Here is a 22320-nt window from a genome sequence, read left to right on the forward strand (position 1 = left end):
AGTGCTTATGGAGCAGCCGGAGACATGACAGTTCGTTTTCAACACATCTTTATGTGATTCGCTTTCGAGTGACTCCCACAAATATTGATACAGAATGAGTTACGGTGGTAATCAGTCAGTCTCGGGCTCTATGAGGAATACTCAATCATTATGGGGCTGTAAATATTATAGTATTTTTACTGAGTTATTATTTACACAGGGAAAAAGTATAAGACAGATTCGTCATTTCATTGCATACAATTTAATGGATAAAAGACTTTTAGTGCCTATACAGTTAACACAATTTTATAGCTTAACCTAAGCAAAAACAATAAAAAAATCGCTACTCAGTTGGTTCCGCCAGCGGCTTTGTTTCCTCTCCACTCTCCGATTTGTGCGCTTGCGCCCAGTCAATGACATATTCCCGCAGACTGGACAACGCGAGGACGGCAGGAGTCTCGAGCTTCTGATCCTTGGCCAGCCAGTCGCAGTATTCGGAACGCGAGCAAGCGCCAGCGCTGCCAAAGCTCCGCACATAACGCACACTCGCCAGGTGGTCCGGCCATTGGCGCGAGATGCACTCCAGCAGGGTATCCAATTGGGCAGCGGACACAGCACTGTGCTGGCCACAGGCTGAGCCAGTTTTCCACAGAACGTTGAGCAGGCGGCCCAAGCCAGGAACTGATATCCGGGGAGAGAGCAGCGGCAATAGCTGCAACACCAGGCGATATACTCGCAACTGGATATGGTCGTAGTCCGCCAGTTCCGAACGGGAAGCGGCCAAGGCATACCACAGATTGTTGAGGATGCTGATGACACCCTCGATGATATCGAACTGATGGAACTCGGTGTCGCGAATGACGCCTACCAGCCAGGACAGGATGCCTACGTGCTCCAGCATAATTTTCACGGCACCCGGAATTTTAACGCATGTAGAGAGCACCGAGAGGAGCAGCAGATTCGTTTCCAGATTGGCCAAACTGGAGCCGTAGAATCCAAGGAGGACCTTGAACGTATTGGTGGATACCAGCAGGAAAAGGTCGGCGCTGCACTTAATACCGCATCTGAGCAGCTCCACGATAAACTCACGGTACTGCTGGTGCTCTGGTTCCTGCGAGTAGAAGAACACATTGAAGTCGGGTATCGTCTGGAAGTTGAAGCTCTGTTTCAGCCGTAGGTACATCATCAGTCGCTTATACAGCAAATGCGTTGGCTCTGTGCTCAAGTTAAAGCTGTGAGCGATAAACAGGGCAGGGATCAAAGGAACCCTAGGCGTTCCGCCATGCGTTTTCCTCTGTGCCAGCCAAGAGTTTCTCAGATCGTTCAATCCTGCCTGAATGTTCTCATAGGCCTGCGTCCACAGCGGACGCTCGTAGAATTTGGAGAGTTCGAAGTGAGCTCGGTAGCGTTGTTGGCAACTGGCAGCCGCTAATCTCATGTCCCTATCCAAAGATGATAGTCCGCAGAAGGTAATCGCCAGTAATCCATTCTGGACAGGCCAGCGAGCCCAGACTACAGACTCCGGTGCGAAGCAGTGCATCATCAACGGCAACAGGAAAGCGGGATCGTAGCAGGTCTCGTATATATTCTCGCGCTTCGGGCAAATTCGTCGTAAATCCTGTGGGAAATCTTGCTGGCCCTGCTCCACCATTTGCTCCAGCTGATTGTCGCCAAAGCTTAGGGATTTCTTAGCCGGATTTTGAAACTCCACGGAGGGTAGTTGTTGGCTAGCATGCAGGCTCCTCCAAATCGGGAAGTTTTCAATCGTGTACTCGCTAGTCTCTCGAACAATCATGGCCAGCACCTGAGCCACATTTGTATCCTGCTGTTGCAGCCGTACTCGCTCATCTTCGTCCGCAGCCCTCAAGGCGTAATGGGCCACAGCACTTTCGCCCCAAATGAAGGGTCTGAACTTATCCAAACCCACGTCGAAGCGTTCGTAGTGCTCCAGCAAAGCTAATCCATATCGATCCGCAGGAGACAGTTTTGCATGATAGGAACCAAGGATTACGGGTACGTGAGCCGATTGCAGGGCACTTGGTGCCTTTCTGGCCAACACCTCCATTAGCTGTAGAATGCGTGTTTTGGTTTCACTCGGCTTGCCCAAAAGATGGTCAAAACAGCAAGAGTGCGTGCAGATCATTTCATATAGAAGTGTTGGTGTGGCATCCTCCTCCTGCTGCACATCCTCCTTATAATCATCGTACATTCCATCACACAGGAAGGCCATCAGCTTAAGCACAAGCCCATTAGTTTCATCCTGAAGCGGCAGTCGTTCCTCGCCGAGGTGAAGGGCCAATTTTAAGCAACTCTTGCAAAAGTTAAGCCACTGCGGGTTCTTCTGCAACCGACTCCAATCCAGGGGTAGATCATTGGACCAGTTCGTCTTCCACCACTCGTAACAGTTCCAGGAGATTTGCTCTAGCTTGGGCAGATCCAAAGCCTGTTTCTTCAAATCCAGTGCTAAGAGTTGAACATTGAGGTTTATATAATTCACAAAGACAGTGGCTTTTTGCTTCTCATCCTTGGCGGCAGCAAAGCCCTGCCAGTAAATCTCGCGCAAAACTCGCACCTGGAAGAGTTCCACGGAATCGAGCTTAAGTTGTTTCTGACAGTAATCGAAGCACTCCGACTTTGGCATGCAAAGCGCAATAAGAAGAGCACTAGCCTCCGAATGCTCCCGGTAGATGAGGGCAGCCTTCTGTGGCTTCTCGATGCTCTTCATGAAGCCGTTCTTGTAGGTCTGATAGCAACGTTGAAGCACTGGTTGAGGTATCTGATAGTTCTTAGTCAAAGCAATATCCAGGAGGGGATACACCAGATCCTTCTGCTCCAAATTGCTTGGTAGTAACTCTGTAAATTTCTTAGCTAATCCGGTCTGGCGCTCGAGCAGCAGGCAGGCCAAACGGATGGCGGATTTGCTGAGTTTTCGAGAGGATGTAAAGAAACAGGCAAAGAACTCACTGTCGCACTCATCCAGGTGATGATGGTAATTTATCAAAAACTCCAAGAGCGCGAACTCCAATGGTTCCAGTTGCTGCTCATTCAGCTCGCCGAAGTCCTTGTAGAAGGTAAGGAGTACCTTAAATGACTTCCCGCAATCAATGGGCTCCTTTAACGTGTTCAGTCGACCCAGCAAACGCAGCAGTAAATCAAAATAATGATTTGGTTTACCATTCGGGATGAAGTCCTTTGCTTGCACTTTGGTTGTTAGCAGGTCCAGCATTTGGGAGCATTCAACAGAGTTGAATTCAAATGAATCCACCAATTTCACACACTCGTCGAGCTGTGGTTGATTTCCCAGTTGGTCCACCGGTGTATCCAAAGCAATATCCAGAGTCTTGATCAGGTGCAGTCGATAGTTGGCCGTATAGGTCTCGAATCGAGGCAAGCTACGGCAATGTTCCATCAATCTCCTAAGGAAGATCACATAGTTTAAGCGAGATTCGCTCGTTTCACTAAGCAATTCAGTGGGGTGCAATTGCCACAATCGATGGGTAAATATATAGTGCAGCATACTTTGAGTGAAATTTTCGTCCTGCTGCTCATTATCATCTGACTGCTGAACTTCTTCTGGCCCATCCACCTGACTGGCAATTTGAAGGAATTTGATGAGAAAATCTGCTGTTAGCTCTGCTTGCAGTTTGCTCAATTTCTGGCTGGTAAAGTAATGGCTAAAAACGAAAAGCAGATCCTGGACATAGATCATATTGCGACGTGGATTTCCGAGGCTGGAGTGCAACAACATTTTCTGGCCCTCTTCTAATTGTAACTCGAACTTGTTTTCCGGCTCATCCATTTTGAATACCTGCTCGAAGGGCATGGTCTCACTTTCTGTGCTAACCTTTCGCATTTGCTTCAGCAAGGGCCACTTATCAAATATGATGTGGGGAAGTTTCTTTGGTTTAACAGAATTTCCTTCACCAGGCAGCCAGCTCTTCATATAGCTAGTGTGCTTGTCTAAGTTCTCCTCGTAAATTTGCAGCACTACTTCCGGCTTGGTGTGATAGTGGAAAAGCAGAACAAATACAAGCTCCACATATTCGTCGTAAGGTTCCTCCAATTCTACACCCTTCAGCAACAGCGGCATCATCTTGCTAAGGGTGAGAGTTTCCACATAAGCCTGCACCGTTTGACCCTGCTCGATTTGAGCAAACAATTTGCTAAGGTTCTTGGTGATAATGGCAGTATCCGCAACGCTTTGTTCCGGAAGCTCAATCTGTCTCCAATCCAAGCAGAGTATAGTCAGCAGGATCTCAACAACGTTGGTCACCGTAGCGGGACCAAATCCAATAAGGGCCTCTATCCAGATGTTGATCTCGTGCCTACAGGAGTCAAACATTCCCGTGTTTTGGAACAGGCGGCTCAATATGTTTCCAGACTCTGATTTGATCGATTTTTCCTCCAGCATGTAGGCTTTAATAAAGGATTTAAATACGTTGCCAAAAAGGGGTTGGGTTGGGTTTAAGGAGTGCGGAAACAGCAGCAGGATGGTTTTAATCGACTTCAATTCTAATTGAATCTTCAGGAGTTCCTCCGGTTCATTCACTTTATCAAAATCAGTTTCGTATAGGGGTCGTAAAACATCCAAATAATCGAGAATTTGACTCGTCTTATTCACAAATGCTCGATTCTCTTTGCAGAGAAGCAACACCAGGTCCAAAGTAACTGATAAACTCTCAAGTACATTCACGCCTTCCGTCTTTTTCTGTTTGATGAACATGAAAAGCGAATATAGGATGGACTCGATAGTGGGAAAGTGGACCAGCAGATGGTTAAGTAAATCGAACCTAAATTTACGCAGCGAATTGCCAGCTTTTTTTGATTGCTCTCGGACGGCAATGGCATGCATGTAATTGCTGTACTGTTTCATCATGGAAAGAAGTAGGTACAGCACAGCCAATCTCAAATTAAAGTCTGTATCGCTCAGGTACTTCTTACCCGTAATGTGAAGTAAAGCTTCGATAGGCAAACACAGCTGCTTGATCCAAAAAGAAAAATCCGTTAAAGTCATCTTATTAAATGCTGTTGATAGAGCACTGGGCGGGACTGCATCAATGATTTGAGCCAGAAAATTAAAAACCTTTGGCAAATCCTCCGATTTGGTTTTGAGCGGACTGAGCAGGGTGGAACAATTCCTCACTGTATTGCGTCCCAAGTCTGGGCAAGCAGTTAGTGTTTTTATGACCAAATCCACTTTGCGCGGATTTTTGTACGGCTTGTATAGAGAGCCAAGTAATCTGCCCTGCAGTTTGTTTTGCTTTTGGCGGTAGTGCGTCATCGCATCAAAGCAGATGCCGTGCTTGCGGGAAGTAAGTAGGACCAACAGTAGTTCGTGAACGGCAGCCGATACTGCTTCCGCCTCCTGTGGGTTTGGACGCGTCCTACCAACACGTTGTGATCTACTGAACAGCGCTTCGAGTCCCATGGGTCCCTTCCAATCGTAGAGGCAACGCAGACTTTTGCAGCACTCCAAATCAAAAACCAGAACCTTCTTGGTCTTCTGTATGTCGGGGTTCTCAAGCACATATTGCCTTAGTGCGTTAAGCACCACGCACACGGTTATATGGTCATCGTAAACCAATCCCTTGGCCAACACGCCGATTAGTTGTCCTCGATCCAGGATGTTCCGGATAAGTAGTGTATTGCCTTCGACCAGGAAGGCCAAAATAAAGTGGATAAACGCTTTACGCACTGTATCCTCGCATTGGTATTCGCTCTTTGCATGGGACAGCAATTTCTCCGTCACAGTCACGTTGGAAAGCACATCATAGGAATTCAGAACTTGCCGACCCAATTGAGGCTCCACGCATACAATGGCCGTGAGCAGTTTTAGGGCATTACGCCGATGTAGCTGTGTTGATTGCATCTGATTCTCGAGAACCGCTCCATGAACCTTGAGAAAATATCTACACCCGTGGACGGCCGACTCCATGTGGCTCTTCTGGTTGGTAAGTATTTCCATCAAAACTCGTTGCAGAGCCTCTGTGAGGTAGTCCACGTGAAAATAATTTGTCTTATCGATCCTTTCGAATGCTTCTGCTAGTTCCAAGGGCTTCCCGCGCTTTTCTATGTACTTGGCCGCAAGCTTAGGGCGGGTGGTGGAGCACATATGCAGAAAGTGACGCAGTTCTGGAAGGAGGATTCATGAGTTAAATATCTTCAATTAAACGAATTAACCCACCTGTTATGAAGTTATTGCCGCGAAGCTTGGTGCGGAAGTGCATCATCTTGAAATCGTTGGGAAAGTATATGCCGGGTTCGGGTTCAATCCCGGAATCTGGACTTACTTCATCCTCCTCCTGCAGTTCTTTATATTTCCCTTCTTTTGAAGTAGAGGCATCTATCTCCACTTCCACCTGTTGCTCTACATTTTCGTCGGATACTTTTGTATTTTTTGACTTCTTCTTTGACGGTGTAGAGTCAGCAGGATCGGTTCCATTAGTTTCCGGCGTGTTTTCATCGAATGATTCCTCAGTTTTATTCTTCTTTTTCTTTTTCTTCGGTGTGTCGGACTCCTTGGACAGTTTTTTGGGCACCTCCACTTCACCGTCATCCTCTTGCTCTTCGGTTGCCTCCTCGTGCTTCCTCTTTCTTCGATTGGTTTGAATTGCCATTTTGCTTGAATAATATATATTATATTTGCCTATTTACTGTATAAATCGTTTAAAATTAAATTTAAATACAAAAACAGCCGAACACACGTGCTGGCAAAAAATGGTATGACCCCCTTTGAAATACCGGATAATACCGCCGTTGTTTCAGTGTTGTATAGGGCGACAATTGGCGCGTACTTAAATCATATACTGTTGAACAAAATAGAAAACATAGAACAGAAACATATTCAAAGAGATTAAAGATTTAATTTAATTAAACAATAAGTTTACACTCGCCAACAATAAACAACGTATTTTACTACAATAATAACTACAAGGGGTGCGCAATTGAAAAATCCACATCTGGTCGCGATAATGACTCATAATCCAATCTGTCATTTGACAATTTACACATTTTTTCCTCGACATGAACGTTTTCTCTATTGTTTTAACTGGGTCTAGTCATCCTCCAGGGCCGCATTGGTGGCTCCTCCAGAGCCATATCCAGATCCTGCAGGAGCCGTGGTGGTCACCGATCCAGCGACCGGGAATTCCGGCAGAGTGGAGCGCTGTTTAGCCGGAGCCGGCGGAACCACGGGCAAATCGACTGATTTACTTTTGCCTGTAAGCACACAATTATTATTAGTCGCTATTATGGGCTTATGCAGATATCTGCAAATCGATTACCAAAGCAACAACCCATTATGGTATACTCTTGACTGATTCTCGGGGCGAGTGGGCTAATTTGCTGAAAGTTCTTTGAGCACTAAATCGGGCAAATCAAATCGTTGGCCAATTGACTGGGAATGTGTATGTGTGCACCTGAGGCGTGCAAACGACTCATGGATAATTGATAAGCACTGCTGTTACTTTTATTCTCTTTTTGTTTAAAATGTAAAGTGGGTTATTTATGACTGTATGGGCAGGTCTCCTATCAACAGTGTAGTGCCCCATTGGCCGTATTGGCCTCGTGCAAATAACCGTACAACTGTGATAAAAGCGAACATTGCCGGTCGGATATAACCGCAGCGAAGCGACAAACAAACCAATTATGATAAGCTCTTATCAGGGAAACCGTTTTCAATGCTGTCTAATTGGCGCTAAATATTCAATTGCCGTTTTGATATCGTTAATCGAAAAGTTATCGGCAGAATGCTCCGCTCTAGTGGGCCTAATTTCAAAACTCCAAACAAGCATTTGAGAATTTATTTATTTTACGTACATAAATAGTTGGCACGAGTCCTATCGGTATTATAAACTGAAACAACAGTTCACCAAACATTTGCGTTTGTTTACCAGTGGCCAGTGAGACCGTTTGCTGAGGCATCCGAAAAACCACCGATTCACAGTTCCTCAAAGTGCGGGGGGTGCTGAGTTCATTATCAGCCGGAACGTAAACAGCGTCGCTGCTTTTCACGCTTTCCGATAAAAATGTTTAAATCACACTGTGTTAATTAGAGCCCAAATCAAAATCAATGCGCCCGTGGACGCGAACGACTCGAGATCGTGTGCGCGTGAATGCGGATTAAGTAGCTACTAGCTAGTTTAACAAATTCAAACACTTGCTACAATAAAAATAAAGGTGCGTGAGAATACGTGAATTGTGATTTTTGGCCTGTGAACGAATCACGAGCAAAGCGGATAAACAAAAGCCATAAAAAACAGATTCGCACGAGAATCATCGCAAAAGTCTGTGCGCATAAATTACGCCAGCCAATTGGAATTGGAAAAGTCTGGTTTTCGGCGAGCATCCGCATCCGCCATGGACGACGAGTTCAAGCTGTGCTGGAAGAACTTCCAGGACAACATTGCCAGCGGCTTCCAGAATCTGTACGACCGCGGCGACCTGGTGGACGTGACCCTCGCCTGCGATGGAAAGCTCCTCCATGCCCACAAGATAGTGCTGGCCATCTGCAGTCCCTACTTCCAGGAGATCTTCACCACCAATCCCTGCAAGCATCCCATCAGTGAGTACATCAATACACTACCTCGCCGGCGTCCCCTGTTTAAATGCTAAGTTATACAGAGTGTCTTACATTGTTAGCGAAATGCATATGGATTTAGATAGCGTGCCCTGTGTCGTGGGTATGGTCCTCCACAAATTGGTCAAGTTTTATGTTCCGGGCTTTTGTGGCCATGCATATGGATGATCCCAATGACACATTGCGTTCCTAAGTGAATCACCCGTGTGTCTTACAAATTGTTTAGCTTCTGTCATTAATTTGTGCAAATATTTTGTTGGAATATTTATAAGACAGAAGAAGGGTCTAAGCTCTAAACAAAACCATGAATACTTGCTACATTGTTTAGATCATATCATGCCCTTCATATAAATAGTCTATATAATGACTTTTACTTTTCAATGCCAGGAAAGAGTGCCTACTAGTTACATGGCCGTTTGGAAATTAGAGCCTGATTTTCTCATTCGGCCACAGTATTCCTCCAGAAATCGGTCAGTTTATCACTGGGACAGCGGTGTCAGTTTATCGAGGAGCCGGCCCGTCAGCCTGTCTGTTCGTCACTCTTGTCAAACGCTTAGATATAAATCAACATTTGTGTTAAATTCCATGACACATTCGGTGGTTATCAGCCCAGCTCCACCTCCATTTCGATTTCTAGTTCCAGTCGAGAGTCCCAGTACGTCTAGGGCTTTACAGTATCACTACCATAAACCCAACTACCCATCTTATTAACTTTTCACTTAACTTTAGAACTCCGCTTGAGAAGCTTAACTTAGCTTTTTTAACGTACCTGCGGTATAATCAAATAATAATATTAGTCGGTTGATGGATCGTCCATTAGAATTATTTATTGCATTTGTCAGCGATATTACCTATATAAGAGATTATGAATAGAATATGACAATTCAGAAAAGTTATTGCTAATACTTATGTTCCTAAGAGTTTTAATGAGTTGTATTTAATTACTAATTACTATTAATTAGTAAGACTAATCTGAATAAGTCAAATTCTAATTCAAATAAAACTTATTCTCGTACGCAACGTGGTACCTTCCCTTTTCTGATCCACGTACCAGTTAGTGGAGTTTGACTGTAGAGTTGTAAATCTAAAGACAAACAGCAGCAACCCACTAAGAATCGAGGTCTGGTGATAATCCTCCGGTGAGCCGAATGCCGCCGGGTTGTCTATGCCTGCGTGGTAGCTGCCGGAGTCCTCCGCCTCCGGAGGCACACCGGGATTGTTTACCCTTGCTACGCACGGAGTATCCATCGTGATAAGGTCCATGGCGCAGAGCGCAGAGTCGGAGTCGGAGCCGCAGCCCACTTCGATCGGATCGGGGAGATTGGGTGCGTTGCTGACCTCATCAAATGTACTTCAAATGGACTCTAGAACGGTGGTGTACTATTTATGTACGCTATATGGTGTATATGGTGTATGGATATGAGATATCGCCGTGGCCCCTCCTGGTCGGTTCGATTCCGATTTCGTTCGCGGTCGTGTTGAACACGGCTGCCTGCTGCACGGTGGCTTTATCTGATCAGGCGGCCATAAAAAATAAGGTTTTATCTTTTCAAGTAGCAGCAGGAAGGTGCTACCTACCCACGAACGCTGCTACAAGAGGTATTTCCAAAGATAAAGAATATTAATATACCCTATAAATAACGGCGAACCCAAGCGGGGGCAAGTTATTAAATATAACCAACCAACCAGCCAACCAACCAGCCAGCCAACAACAGTCATCGAGGTGCTAACAAGCCAAATGGCTGTGTGTGTTCCGTGTGTAACACGCAGCAACAACAATAGTCTAAATATTTTTTATCTTTTTATCGCGTTTAACAATCATTTATTGCCCAACTGAGCAACTGGGTCCGCCCTCACACCTTCACCCTTCATCCAACCACTCGAAGTTTTTAGTTTTCGAGATATTGATTAGAGAGCCTCGCTCGATTGATGTATGTATGTGTGTACGAGTATGTAGCATACGTGTTTCCGCTGCTCCGGACGTGTAAATCAATCCACACCGTGCCGGCCAAGTGGTTATATCTGGCCAACAGTCGCAGTCCCCAATACAATGCTAATCCTCCAAAATTATCTATTTATTATTGGCATAAACAAGGCGGACATCGTCTGGGGGCAGCGGTTTTATCAGCCCAGCGTTTAGTGCCAACCACTTTACTTTGGGTATCACTCTTGATCGTAAAATAAGATTTTGAACTTATTGCTCGTTAGATAACGCACTCAGACAGTCGCAGCATGTGCCATGCCATGTGTGATATTGGGCCTCTCCAAGAACCAGGTCCAAGCCTCTTCCCTTCCACATCCCCCCAGTCACCTGGCCACCTGGCAATTCCCACTCCCGATTTGAAGTAGCCACGGCGATCGAATATAGCCTTACCGTTGCTTACCGGCCAGCTTTTGGGGTTGGGAAGATAATATAATATCGATCGCCGGACTTGTCGTAAATATTAAACACCCAATGTTATTAATATATTGCCGCACCGTGACTAAAAGCAAAGTCGTCGTTCCATTTGCTTCTCTACGCTTCAGAGGGGGTAAACAATTTTTAAGGAGACCTGCACTATTTATTTCGGCAAAGTAATCCATTTTTGGCCACGTTGGACTTTGAGTTCCGGTGCGTTCTTAACCCCTAATCTTCAATTTCGATGTTGTACGCTTGCCAAGATTATCAAAAGTGTTTGAATTGCTCGGAAACTAAGGTAGATCATAGTTTATTTTCTCTTGTGGGGGAGATATAGAACGATTTTGTTTTATTTTTTTGAATGGGTTAAAAAATGTGAAAATCTGAATCTAATAAAGAAAATACATTTTTTATAAAGATCTTCTCAAAAAGGAAACCTCATAATAAAATCTAAACTAAATGTTATAAGACTCTCACTCCAATATTAAGTTAAGTAGAGTATGTATTCTGCATAAGCTACTTGAACTTATTATTTAAAAAAACCTAAACGCTTTTAAGGGCGTTAATCCAATTGAATTATCGAGTTTATAAACCCTTCTACATTTCCCGCTTCTGGGTTACCCAATCGATCGCGTTGAAAGCTGTTTACGTACAGCAGTATTTTATGGTCTCTTCGTATTATATCAAACTTTGACTTTGAGCATATGAAGTTTCATAAATGCTTTTATTGCCCATATGTGTTGACAATTTGTAATTTATTGGCCTGCCAGAAGCCAGTAGCCAGTGGCCAGTGGCCAGAAATCGCCAATTGACGTGGCAATCGACTAAGCTGGGCTAATCCCTGCGCCAGCCGGACTCCTTCGGGGCATTTCTTTGCGAGAAGAGTTGGGGGCGGGAAAGGGAAATGGAATGGAATGGAAGTGGAATCAAAATGGGAATCTATGACCAAGCTCTTGGGTTGGCTGGGTCTCTTGTTGTCGGTTGGGCTTCTTGGCCTTTTATCAGGTTGTACTACTACCAGCGCGACAATTCGATTCGACTACTCGACTATTATGGCGTTTGGAGATAACAAATATTTATGAATGTTCGTGCGACGACATTGTCAAAATGAGGCAGCCCACTCCACTACAAGCCCGACGGCTCTACGAATCACCGAGGGGAACAACAATAGAACCTATTGGCGTTCTGATTCGATAAACATTTATCATAATCATAAAATAAAACTGTTTCGAAAACGATCGCCTGCAACCCGATTGGTGGAACCATTTGGAGTGGGCGTGATCTTGTTTGGCGAGGGTGTTCGCGTCCCAAAACAAATCAAAATCGAGCTGAGGCAGATATCTCTGCAGTTCCCTAGTACCCAATCCCCAATTCAAGACGCTCTGATATCAGCAGAGATCACTGCGGGTCAGGCGACTGTTGGTGCCGCAGATACTATATGGCATACATTTAGGCAAACAGCGATCGAGACGCGATGATCTGAGTTTTGGGTACTGTCGATTCCCCCTTATCAGCAGCATGCACGGATTTATCACGTTCTCCGTGAACTTTAGACAGAGTTTATCTACGGTCGGGGACCATAAATGGTTTATTGATTCAAAAGAATTTTGTATATGGATCTCTTTGTCTTGATTCACGCTCGCACTTTATCTCCGGCGATGCTGGCCGTGTATCTGCGTCTCCGGGCACGGAAAAGTGAGGCAAATGATAGTGATAGTGGTGTATACTACTGAGTGCCCTCAATGTGGAATCCCGTATCTATCTGGCATCAGTTGAGTCTCGATGTGTGCACTGTACCCCTGAAGCAATATATTGCTTCACATATTGCCTGGATTTTGATCTTCGCCAGGCGATCACTCGGACGAATACGGACATGCCAAGGCGCAGATAGATAGATAGGCGAGACAAAATGATCCGTAATGACGACTACGGCAAATGATAGGGCACAATTGATGTCGTCGTTCGTCGTTCAGATTAAGCAACCAAGTTTGTCTGTTGCTGATCGGCGATTTAATATTGTATTTACATACAGCCGTACATATGCGATGTATGTACGCCTGTTTGTGTAATAAAATTGTTATTGAGAACAAGTGATAATATTGTTTTTAACTAGATGTTGATGCTGCGAGCGACAGGCACAGTGGGCAGGGGTTGATGGGAAGGCACTGATAAGAATCAGTTTCAGATCAGCAAATTTTTGAATAATCTGTCAGCAAAAGTACCAACCTAATCTGGCATCGGGTTTAAGCACTTTAATTAATGTGTGAATCCTGCTTTTGGCGAGAAAGCTAAATGATGAACCATCGTGTATAAAACCTTGAATTAAAGACTCTTTTTAAATGTATTTACAGGTTTAAACAGAATTACTTAAAACACATAATATTCTTTGAACCATCTTCCTCTGCAAAAACAATTAACAACTTATATTTCCACGGCTACAACAAATTTATAGAAATTTTTGTAGAACCCAAAAACCCACTTTATGGCTCACTGTGAACTATGAAATATTAAAACTTATGTGGCATGATCTCTAACCACCCCTGAGATAACAGATCCGCACCACTGTGGATCCGATTCGAATCCGGACTGCTCCACAGCTTCTTAGGACGAGTGGGGAGCACGCGGATGATATGTCATGCTACTTATTTTATAATTATTGCTGTGCTACTGCGCTGCTGTTGTTGAGTTTATATTTAAGTTTTCAGATTTCTTATCATAGCTGTTTTTATGTATTGATTTAGTATTTGAGCGTTTCGATGATAACATCTCCACTACGAATGTGACCTCCTTTCCTACTGATGTTATTATTGTCGTTTCGAGTCTTTATGTAAACAAGCAATTAGGTTGCATCAATTTTGGGTTGAGGGAAACACATAAAAACAGTTTGTAATCAGTCTGGAAACATTTCAAAATCCCCTTAAGTTTAAACGTTTTTAAAACAATCACTGGGCTGTTGACAAGCACGTTTTTGGATTTTTCCAGGAATGTTGTTTGTTACTTAAAAAGATGTACTTATCAAAATGTGTTCTTTTTGTGCATTTCTCCATGGATTGCCTTGAAAGGCAATAACATATAACATAAATAACAAATTTATTTTATATCTCCAAATCTTTCTAGTAATACTCAAGGATGTAAGCTTCAACATTATGATGGAGCTACTGGAGTTCATGTACCAAGGAGTGGTGAATGTTAAGCACACGGAGCTGCAGTCGTTCATGAAGATTGGCCAGCTGCTGCAGATCAAGGGCTTGGCTACCAATTCGAACTCCTCGCCAGGATCGAGTGTATCCGAGAAGTCCTCTAGTCAGCCACCGGCAGAAGAATCAAGCAACACCAATCATCACAGCTCCAACAATAATAGCAATAACAATAGCAAATCGGAAACGGATCACAATGAATCCAAGGGCCAGAGCAATTCAAGAACCACTTCGCCAGGTGGTGCCAGCAGAGCCTCCAACGATGCCAGCCACCTCTACACATCCAGCAAACGTCCGATGCCGTCGGATTTTGGCAGCGATTCCCTGTCCATTTACTCCGGCAAGCAGTTGAGACGCTCCCTCAAGGATCACGGCTCCGGCGGAAGCGAAGGAGGCGGAGGCGATCACGCGGATAGTGCAGCCGGATTGGACAACAGCCTGAATTCAGAGGAGTTCTTCTTGCCACCCATTCCGCAAATTACGATGGGAGAACAGCGCTACGATCTCGGAGGTCTGAAGCGCGAATCGGATGGTCACCATCACGGTCCATTGTCGGCTGGTGGAGGTAGCTCGGGCAGCGTGGGCAGCCTCACCTCCTCGGCCTCTCCATCTGCACCCATCCGAAATCCCTTTGCCCCGGCCTTCAGCATGGACAGCTACAACTTCTACAAGGGCGGCAACAGCAGTGGTCCCAGCGGCAGTTCCAATAATTCGGGCGGCCCATGTGGCATCAACAACAACGGATCCGTGGGCTCCGGCACCGAGTACCCCAACGAACTGTACATGCCCAACGATTACTCCAAAAACTTTGCCAACCACATGGACATTCCCTCAAGTAGGTGGCCTCCTGATTTGTGCCGCTGGCACTATTTCGATCACTTTTCTGTTGCATGTAGCTTGGCATTCATTTTGACTTATTATTTTATTCTTATTAAGATTGGGCTATTATTTTGCATCCACCATTTGGCATACATATGTAACACGATCATTCACTCCACGTACACACTAGCCCACTGAACTCATTGTCACTAACCACTAAGGAATGGAACCAAATGGAGACCTAACAGAGCGGCCATTGATTGTAGAGAGATATTTGCTGATTTAACTGGGGTAAAAGTATTAAGCTGAAGTAAATACTTGAACTGAGCGCATAGTTAGATAAACATCAGATAGCTCTGATTGCCCGTGAGATTCAGTTGTTCGATCGACCTGGCAGACTGGTGGGCCTCAAGGCACATGTTTTGCTGCAAAACTTTCCAAGGGGTTGAAGACTATTCGATTCACTGCAAAATGGGGTTTAAAATGTTAAAAAAATGTAAAAATTTATTCAAATCATTCCTAATAGTTCGTTTACAATGCGTTTATTCTCCATAATGTTGGTATTTTGTGCTATTCCTAAAAAGTAAAGTTTGGTTCAGGTTCGAAACGATTTAAAACACTTTCAGCTGCATTTGAAACACACATTAAGTAGTGCTTTTAGTTGAACCACATTTAGTACTGGCTTTATAACGTGGTACAATCGAATCCTTGTAACGCCTAACAATCCGCACAGTATCGAGAACACGCACACCCAACCGCATATTCCAAACGGAGGAGGAGTGTGACTCCTCCCCCGCTATCCAATAGCTTGCCTCTTTCCCCTGTAAATAACACCCTTTGAGCGTCCAGCGAAGAACAGACCACTAATGATCCACCATTGTCCGGAGCAGGCGGCAGCAACATGGTGATGCTGTCCACCACCTCGCTGCTCCACGGCAACTGCGTGTTCAACCGGAACAACACGGTGGCCACGCAGCAGGGCATGAAGACCTACTGGCTGTGCAAGTCGTACCGGATCAGCATGTGCCGGGCGCGGTGCATCACCCACTTGGGCAGGATCATATCCGCCACGGGCGTCCACAACCATACGCCGCACATGCGCGGCGGTCAGGGATCTACGGCGCCATCGACAGCGTCTGTTTCTGGAAATCCAGCGCCTGTGCCCATTTCCAGCCAAGCGGCTTACTCTCTAACGGATGGAGGTGGCCACTTGGGTCCGGATTTGCAGCATGGCAATCGTGTGCCAAACATGTTTGCCAATCAAACGCCTCCACCGCCGCCACCACCACCGCCACTCCCAGTGACATCAACGCCGCACCACCCGCATCATCACCACCACTTGGGACAACCTCTGCCCAATCTCCTGGTGCAGCACCATCCGACGCCATCGCACATGGAGCAGCATGGCAGCTCAGCGAGCCTCTTGCACAATCCAAATCTAATGCACCTGCAAACCCAGACACACCACCAACAGCAACACCACCAGCAGCACTCACCACACAATCCTCCGCCTCCGCAGCAGCATAATCTGGAGCTGGGAGGTGGCTCGGGATCGGGAGCAGTGCTTCTCTCGCCGGCGCATCTGCAGCAAAGTCCCCAATCGAACCGGAGCAGTCATTCCCTCCAGGCACAGAGTCCACCTCCACAGCCCGTGGAGGAACAGCAGCCACACCAGCAGCAGCAGCAGCAGCAAGAAGGAGCCAGCTCTGAGGTTGCCACAGATCCCAGCAGTGCTCACGTGATCAACTCCATCACCATATCCCCGAACAGCAGGCACACCTTCAAAATGGAGAACATGTAAGGCTGTCGCCGCGATAACACCATCGTAACATCGCACTGCCTCAAAAGCGGAGGTGTAATTTATTTTTGATTAGCTAGAGTTTTTAGTAGAAAATTGAATTTGCTTCGAAAGAAAGAGAGAGTAAGGAGTAACTAATGTAAATACCAGTACCAATGTGCATAATGTATTTGATAAACTAATGCGAAACGATAAACCAAAAGTTACTAATGGGCGCTGTGAAATGAATCCCAGATTAAGCTAACCAAAGTAATTTTGGATATGTTTCGTGGCCCTGTGCGTATATCAATGGGTATTCCAATGGCCAAGCACTAACCAACTACAAATAGGCTTATTAATAGAATAAATGGCACTTTCGGTCTGATATAATAATAATATTATGCCAGGTCCAAAGCTATCTTTAATTTATAAAATCATCGAGCAGGTAAGTGAACTGCATGACACACATAAACACACATAATTTTGGGCTCATTCGTGTATGTCCTGGCATCCAAAACCAAACATAACCAGCAGAGGGAGCGGAGAGTAAAGCTCCAAGCATACCCATCAGCAGCCTCAGTCCCAAAACCGATGCTCACTAGCCTTCTCGTCCTGTATTGTAGTCGCACCCGGCGAGCACTGGTTCCAGGGCAAGCTGGAGTTCATGCTGAGCCAGCGCGGCAAGCCGCTGCTGGTCCACGACGGGCACACCTTCGGCATTCAGTACGTGCGCAAGGACAAGAAGTACTGGCAGTGCAACCTGTCGCGCAAGTTCAACTGCAAGGCGCGCGTGACCACCACGGACACCGGCGACATCATCGTGACCAACAACGAGCACTGCCACACGGAGATACGTCAGCACCTGCGCAAGGACTACCAGCGCAACAAGGTGATGATGAACGCGCTGATCAACCTGAGTACGAGTCACATGCGACGCCACAATATGGGCGGTCTGGGTGCCTTGCCCATGGTGCCAGAGGTCCTGACCCAGGGCACACCCATCCACGAAATGGTTCAGAACCTGCACGAAATGGCAGCAAAAGCATCGGCGGGACAGCAACATCATCAACAACAGCAACAGCAGCGGGCACATGATCTGGAGGAGCCGCTGGACTGCGGACTCCGGTCCTCGGTGGCGCTCGATGAGATGGCGCGCAGCTTCATGACCAACAACAAGCCCTCAATTGCCTTCCCGGGCAGCGAATCTGGTCATAACCAGCATGGCAGCGATACCAAAGAGGAACCGTCGTGGAAGGAGAAGATTGAGGGCGACGCTTAGGCTTACATTCAAATAGCAGGTCAAATGGCAGTTAAGTACAAAAGTGGAATGATTGCAATAATACTCAAATACACTAAAGACGGCGTAACCAAAATAATTCCAAAGAATTTAGTTAATACATAAGCGAACGTACAATCTGCTAGAGCATTTCCATGAGTTTTTTATCGTTTTTATTATTGTACGTTGCGTTAGCTTTACACTGTAATAAATGTTGAATTTGAATAAATCTTTTTATATGAACTACATTAGATGTTTATCACGCGGCTCAGCTTCTGGATGCGGTTGAGCAGCAGATCGCCCTGTTTGATGGTCGCCTGGTATTGCCAGTTCTTGTTGTCAGGCCGATTGGTCTCCACAATGCCGCCGACGCGATCCACCTTGGCGTGCAGCCGTCCGGCGGCGATGAAGCGGGCCAGCTCCTGGTCGATGTAGTCCACGGTTACGCCGAACGACTCGGCCATATACTGCAGGGTGAGGGAGCGGTACGACTCCAGCAACTGGGTGTATCCCAGAATGCGCATCTCGCGCACGTAGTAGCGGTAGTGGGGGTGAATGAGGTAGTCCGAACGCAGATGCTTCTCTACGCCGGCCAAGTGCACGTAGAAGTTTTCGTATTGGCAGTTGTACAAGGCGAACAGGAACTGTTTCACGTCGGGCAGACCGTGGAGCACCTCCTGGATTTCGGAGCCCTTGATCACTTTGTCGCGCAGCTCATTGCGGGGCAGGGCAATCATGGCCACGTAAACAGTATAACGCACAAAGGTGGGGTAGTCCATCAGCTCATATGAGGTGAAGGTGCTCACGGTGTCCAGGAAGAAGGTGGCTGCCGCCTTGAAGTCACGCACTGCCACCGAGTAGACGCCCTGGTATACCTTCAGCCGGTTACGTCGATCCCAGTCACCGCCCTCCTCGATCAGATACTTGGCCTTGTCGATGTTGCGAGTGATAAGATCATGGTCGAGGTAGAACAGTCCCAAGCGGATCAGATGGAATACGATGTCCAGGCGGTGGCCCAGGGAAACGGTCTTCTCGTAGGTCTTGCGGAAAGCGGTTTCTGCCGCAGCCTTGTCACCAATACGGCACAAGTACTCGGACTTCTTTAGGTTCGCCTCGCGTACTTCCATCTCGCCGAGATTCTTTTCCGCATCCTCGATCGCCGCGTCCAGCTGCTCCACCTCCACGCGGTTGTTCTCCTTCATGCGCGCTAGCAGATCTTTGTCCACGGCCCAGCCGAGTTCCGTGCATATGTGCTCGTACCACGGGGCCATGTTCTCCGTGCGAATCGCCTCCAGAAGCTTCGCCTTCAACGCCGCATCCTGCTTGTATTCCGCCAGGGTGAGCAAGAACTTCGTTTGGGCCAGCTCCAGGTTAGGGTTCTTCTCCAGACCCTGCTCCTCCAGGTTTTCGGCAGGCATTTTGGTCGGATTTGTGGGTTGCGGTTTGTTAAGCACAGAGAAATAGTTGATTTTCTTGACAAAACTTAATTTTGTTTTTGTCAAATCGCAGAGTCATGTACGACCAGTGTGACCCCAAAGTTATCGATAAATTTTACCGTACATTTTTAAAATTGCCGAAAATACCAGAAGAGTGTTCGTTAAGATAGCGACGAAACTAGAACAATGTTATTTGCCAATCGGAAGTTGTTATTTTTAAAGTATTTTTTTAAATTGCCAGGCTTACTTAATTTGGAACTATTATGAAAAGCAAAATAATCTGCTCTTTCATGACAACTTGACAAAACAGGGCTTAAAATAGTCGTAGAATTCTTTTTAAAATAACACTACCTAAATAATTGGTGGGAATTCGAGCTTCATATGCCAGTAAACTCAATCTAAGTTTTGAAATTCAGCACTCGAATGAACATTTCTTTTTAAATAAGTGTAAGACTATTTAGCATTTGGTATATACTGGACCACGAACGGCCACACTAAAGGGGAGTGAAAATTGATTTTCTGATAAAAATTTTCGCTTGAAGCTCCAGCATCGTCCACTGTCCATGTATATATCTTATATTTGCATATAAATATATATATTATACCGACTTGGACTAACCATCAGATAGCGCACAAGATGATTGGCGGCCTGTTCGTCTACAACCACAAGGGCGAGGTGCTGATCTCGCGAGTTTACCGCGACGACATCGGTCGGAATGCCGTGGACGCCTTTCGGGTCAACGTCATCCACGCCCGCCAGCAGGTCCGCTCGCCAGTGACGAACATTGCGAGGACCAGCTTCTTCCACATCAAGGTCGGTGCCCGCTGTTCCTTTGACATTTTCACGCAAACTCATCATCCAATCTCCTTTCACAGAGAGCAAACATTTGGCTGGCGGCTGTGACCAAGCAGAATGTGAACGCTGCCATGGTCTTTGAGTTCCTTCTGAAGATCATCGAGGTGATGCAATCCTACTTCGGCAAGATCTCCGAGGAGAACATCAAGAATAACTTCGTGCTCATCTACGAGCTGCTGGATGAGATCCTCGACTTTGGCTACCCGCAGAACACGGACTCCGGCACTCTGAAGACCTTCATCACACAGCAAGGCATCAAGTCGGCCACCAAGGAGGAGCAGATGCAGATAACCTCGCAGGTCACCGGCCAGATTGGTTGGCGTCGCGAGGGCATCAAGTACCGGCGCAACGAGCTTTTCCTGGACGTATTGGAGTACGTGAACCTGCTGATGAGCCCGCAGGGTCAGGTTTTGTCTGCCCATGTGGCCGGCAAGGTGGTAATGAAGTCTTATTTGTCGGGTAAGTCAGCATAAATCATCTGAAAATTATTCCTATTAATAACCGCCATGTTGTAGGCATGCCCGAGTGCAAGTTCGGCATCAATGACAAGATCGTTATGGAGTCTAAGGGACGCGGTCTCTCCGGAAATTCAGAGGCGGAAACCTCACGCTCCGGCAAACCCGTTGTGGTCATCGATGACTGCCAGTTCCATCAGTGCGTCAAGCTAAGCAAATTCGAGACGGAGCATTCGATCAGCTTCATCCCGCCGGACGGAGAGTTCGAGCTGATGCGTTACCGTACCACCAAAGACATTTCGCTGCCATTCCGAGTTATCCCGCTGGTGCGGGAGGTGGGTCGCACCAAGATGGAGGTTAAGGTTGTGCTGAAGTCCAACTTTAAGCCCTCGTTGCTGGGCCAAAAGATCGAGGTGAAGATACCAACCCCGCTAAATACATCGGGAGTGCAACTCATCTGCTTGAAAGGCAAAGCCAAATACAAGGCATCGGAGAACGCGATCGTGTGGAAGATTAAGCGCATGGCGGGCATGAAGGAGACACAGCTGTCCGCGGAAATCGAGCTTTTGGAGACGGACACCAAGAAGAAGTGGACCCGGCCGCCCATCTCCATGAACTTTGAGGTGCCGTTCGCGCCGTCCGGCTTCAAGGTACGCTACCTAAAGGTGTTCGAGCCCAAGCTCAACTACTCCGACCACGATGTGGTCAAATGGGTGCGCTACATCGGACGCAGTGGATTGTACGAGACGCGCTGCTAGGGCGCCCAAGCATCGCCATCACGGAGCAAGAGTATCACAGTTGAATTTAACGAAATGAAGAAGAATGGAGAACGTGTTACCGCATCTATTGGTATTTCCTCAATCAAATTGAACCAGCAGTTAATGTATTCCATGATTAGTTCCAGCAAGTCCGGAGGACGCCCGAGTAGCGGGTCCACCCCGGACACCCCATGCCGTATACCGCACACACTGCCTCCGCGAGCACTGGATATGCGGGCGGGGCGTGTTCCCTATAGACATACCACTACTAGGTACTATGATTTACTACCCTACTATGTAATTGTAAACTATGTTGTTTTTATATGCGTCGCGGGACGCCTCTCAAATCTCACGCTCACGTTTCACAACTCTAATTATTATTTGTATTATCGTATTATAAATATATATATATATATTAATCATTATTTTCATTGTGCAAAGAACAAATGCGATAAATGCAACTAAGCGTATTTAATAGACCAAAACTCTGTCAGCGCTATCAATATTGATATTCAAGTGTTAATAATATTCGAATTGTTTAATAAATTAGCATGATATATACTAAGTGAAATGTTTTTCATGGGCTAAAGGAGATCATATAAGCCATTCCCCTATATCGAACTGATATGCCCTACAATAAAACGGAAAGGTACGATTACAACCTCATAAATGAGTAATATACCACTTTATGATCAACCCCACAAGTGCTGTCTTCGCTATCAGGTGTGCACATTGGTTCCAGATCAGCTAAATCCTTAGATTCAAGTCATAATTTTTGATGATCCCCAAAG

At 46.2% G+C, this 22320-nt stretch overlaps 5 protein-coding genes across 7 annotated transcripts; 2 read left to right on the forward strand and 3 right to left on the reverse strand.

Moving 5' to 3' along the window:
- Positions 1 to 222: 222 nt before the first annotated feature.
- On the reverse strand, positions 223 to 6704 carry LOC120451468. The gene is made up of 2 exons (XM_039635153.1): positions 6164 to 6704; positions 223 to 6111 (listed from the first exon to the last, which is right to left on the reverse strand). Exons 1-2 carry the CDS (start codon positions 6594 to 6596, stop codon positions 323 to 325), a joined length of 6222 nt encoding a protein of 2073 aa, XP_039491087.1. The 5' UTR covers positions 6597 to 6704; the 3' UTR covers positions 223 to 322.
- Positions 6705 to 6849: 145 nt separating this feature from the next.
- On the reverse strand, positions 6850 to 7436 carry LOC120453748. Its single transcript, XM_039638581.2, has 2 exons — positions 7263 to 7436; positions 6850 to 7197 (listed from the first exon to the last, which is right to left on the reverse strand). Exons 1-2 carry the CDS (start codon positions 7276 to 7278, stop codon positions 7034 to 7036), a joined length of 180 nt encoding a protein of 59 aa, XP_039494515.1. The 5' UTR covers positions 7279 to 7436; the 3' UTR covers positions 6850 to 7033.
- Positions 7437 to 7774: 338 nt separating this feature from the next.
- LOC120453741 (broad-complex core protein isoforms 1/2/3/4/5) lies at positions 7775 to 18270 on the forward strand. 2 transcript variants are annotated; one of them, XM_039638573.2, is made up of 3 exons: positions 7775 to 8542; positions 14073 to 14987; positions 15862 to 16971. In XM_039638573.2, exons 1-3 carry the CDS (start codon positions 8338 to 8340, stop codon positions 16770 to 16772), a joined length of 2031 nt encoding a protein of 676 aa, XP_039494507.1. In that variant the 5' UTR covers positions 7775 to 8337; the 3' UTR covers positions 16773 to 16971. The 2 variants fall into 2 exon arrangements, with proteins under 2 accessions (XP_039494507.1, XP_039494508.1); XM_039638574.2 differs by lacking the exon at positions 15862 to 16971 and adding an exon at positions 17372 to 18270 and having other exon boundaries at positions 7777 to 8542.
- Positions 18181 to 19618, reverse strand: LOC120453743 (26S proteasome non-ATPase regulatory subunit 6). The gene has a single exon (XM_039638576.2). It carries the CDS (start codon positions 19440 to 19442, stop codon positions 18273 to 18275), a length of 1170 nt encoding a protein of 389 aa, XP_039494510.1. The 5' UTR covers positions 19443 to 19618; the 3' UTR covers positions 18181 to 18272.
- Positions 19619 to 19924: 306 nt separating this feature from the next.
- LOC120453742 (AP-2 complex subunit mu) lies at positions 19925 to 22094 on the forward strand. Of its 2 annotated transcripts, none has more exons than XM_039638575.2 (4): positions 19925 to 20025; positions 20086 to 20274; positions 20337 to 20775; positions 20832 to 22094. In XM_039638575.2, exons 2-4 carry the CDS (start codon positions 20098 to 20100, stop codon positions 21527 to 21529), a joined length of 1314 nt encoding a protein of 437 aa, XP_039494509.1. In that variant the 5' UTR covers positions 19925 to 20025; positions 20086 to 20097; the 3' UTR covers positions 21530 to 22094. The 2 variants fall into 2 exon arrangements, 1 of the variants encoding a protein (XP_039494509.1); XR_005616555.2 differs by having other exon boundaries at positions 19946 to 20274; positions 20832 to 21620; positions 21670 to 22094.
- The last annotated feature ends 226 nt before the right edge of the window (positions 22095 to 22320 follow it).

The sequence above is a fragment of the Drosophila santomea genome, chromosome 3R (assembly GCF_016746245.2).
Source record: "Drosophila santomea strain STO CAGO 1482 chromosome 3R, Prin_Dsan_1.1, whole genome shotgun sequence".
Classification (NCBI taxonomy): Eukaryota; Metazoa; Arthropoda; class Insecta; order Diptera; family Drosophilidae; genus Drosophila; species Drosophila santomea.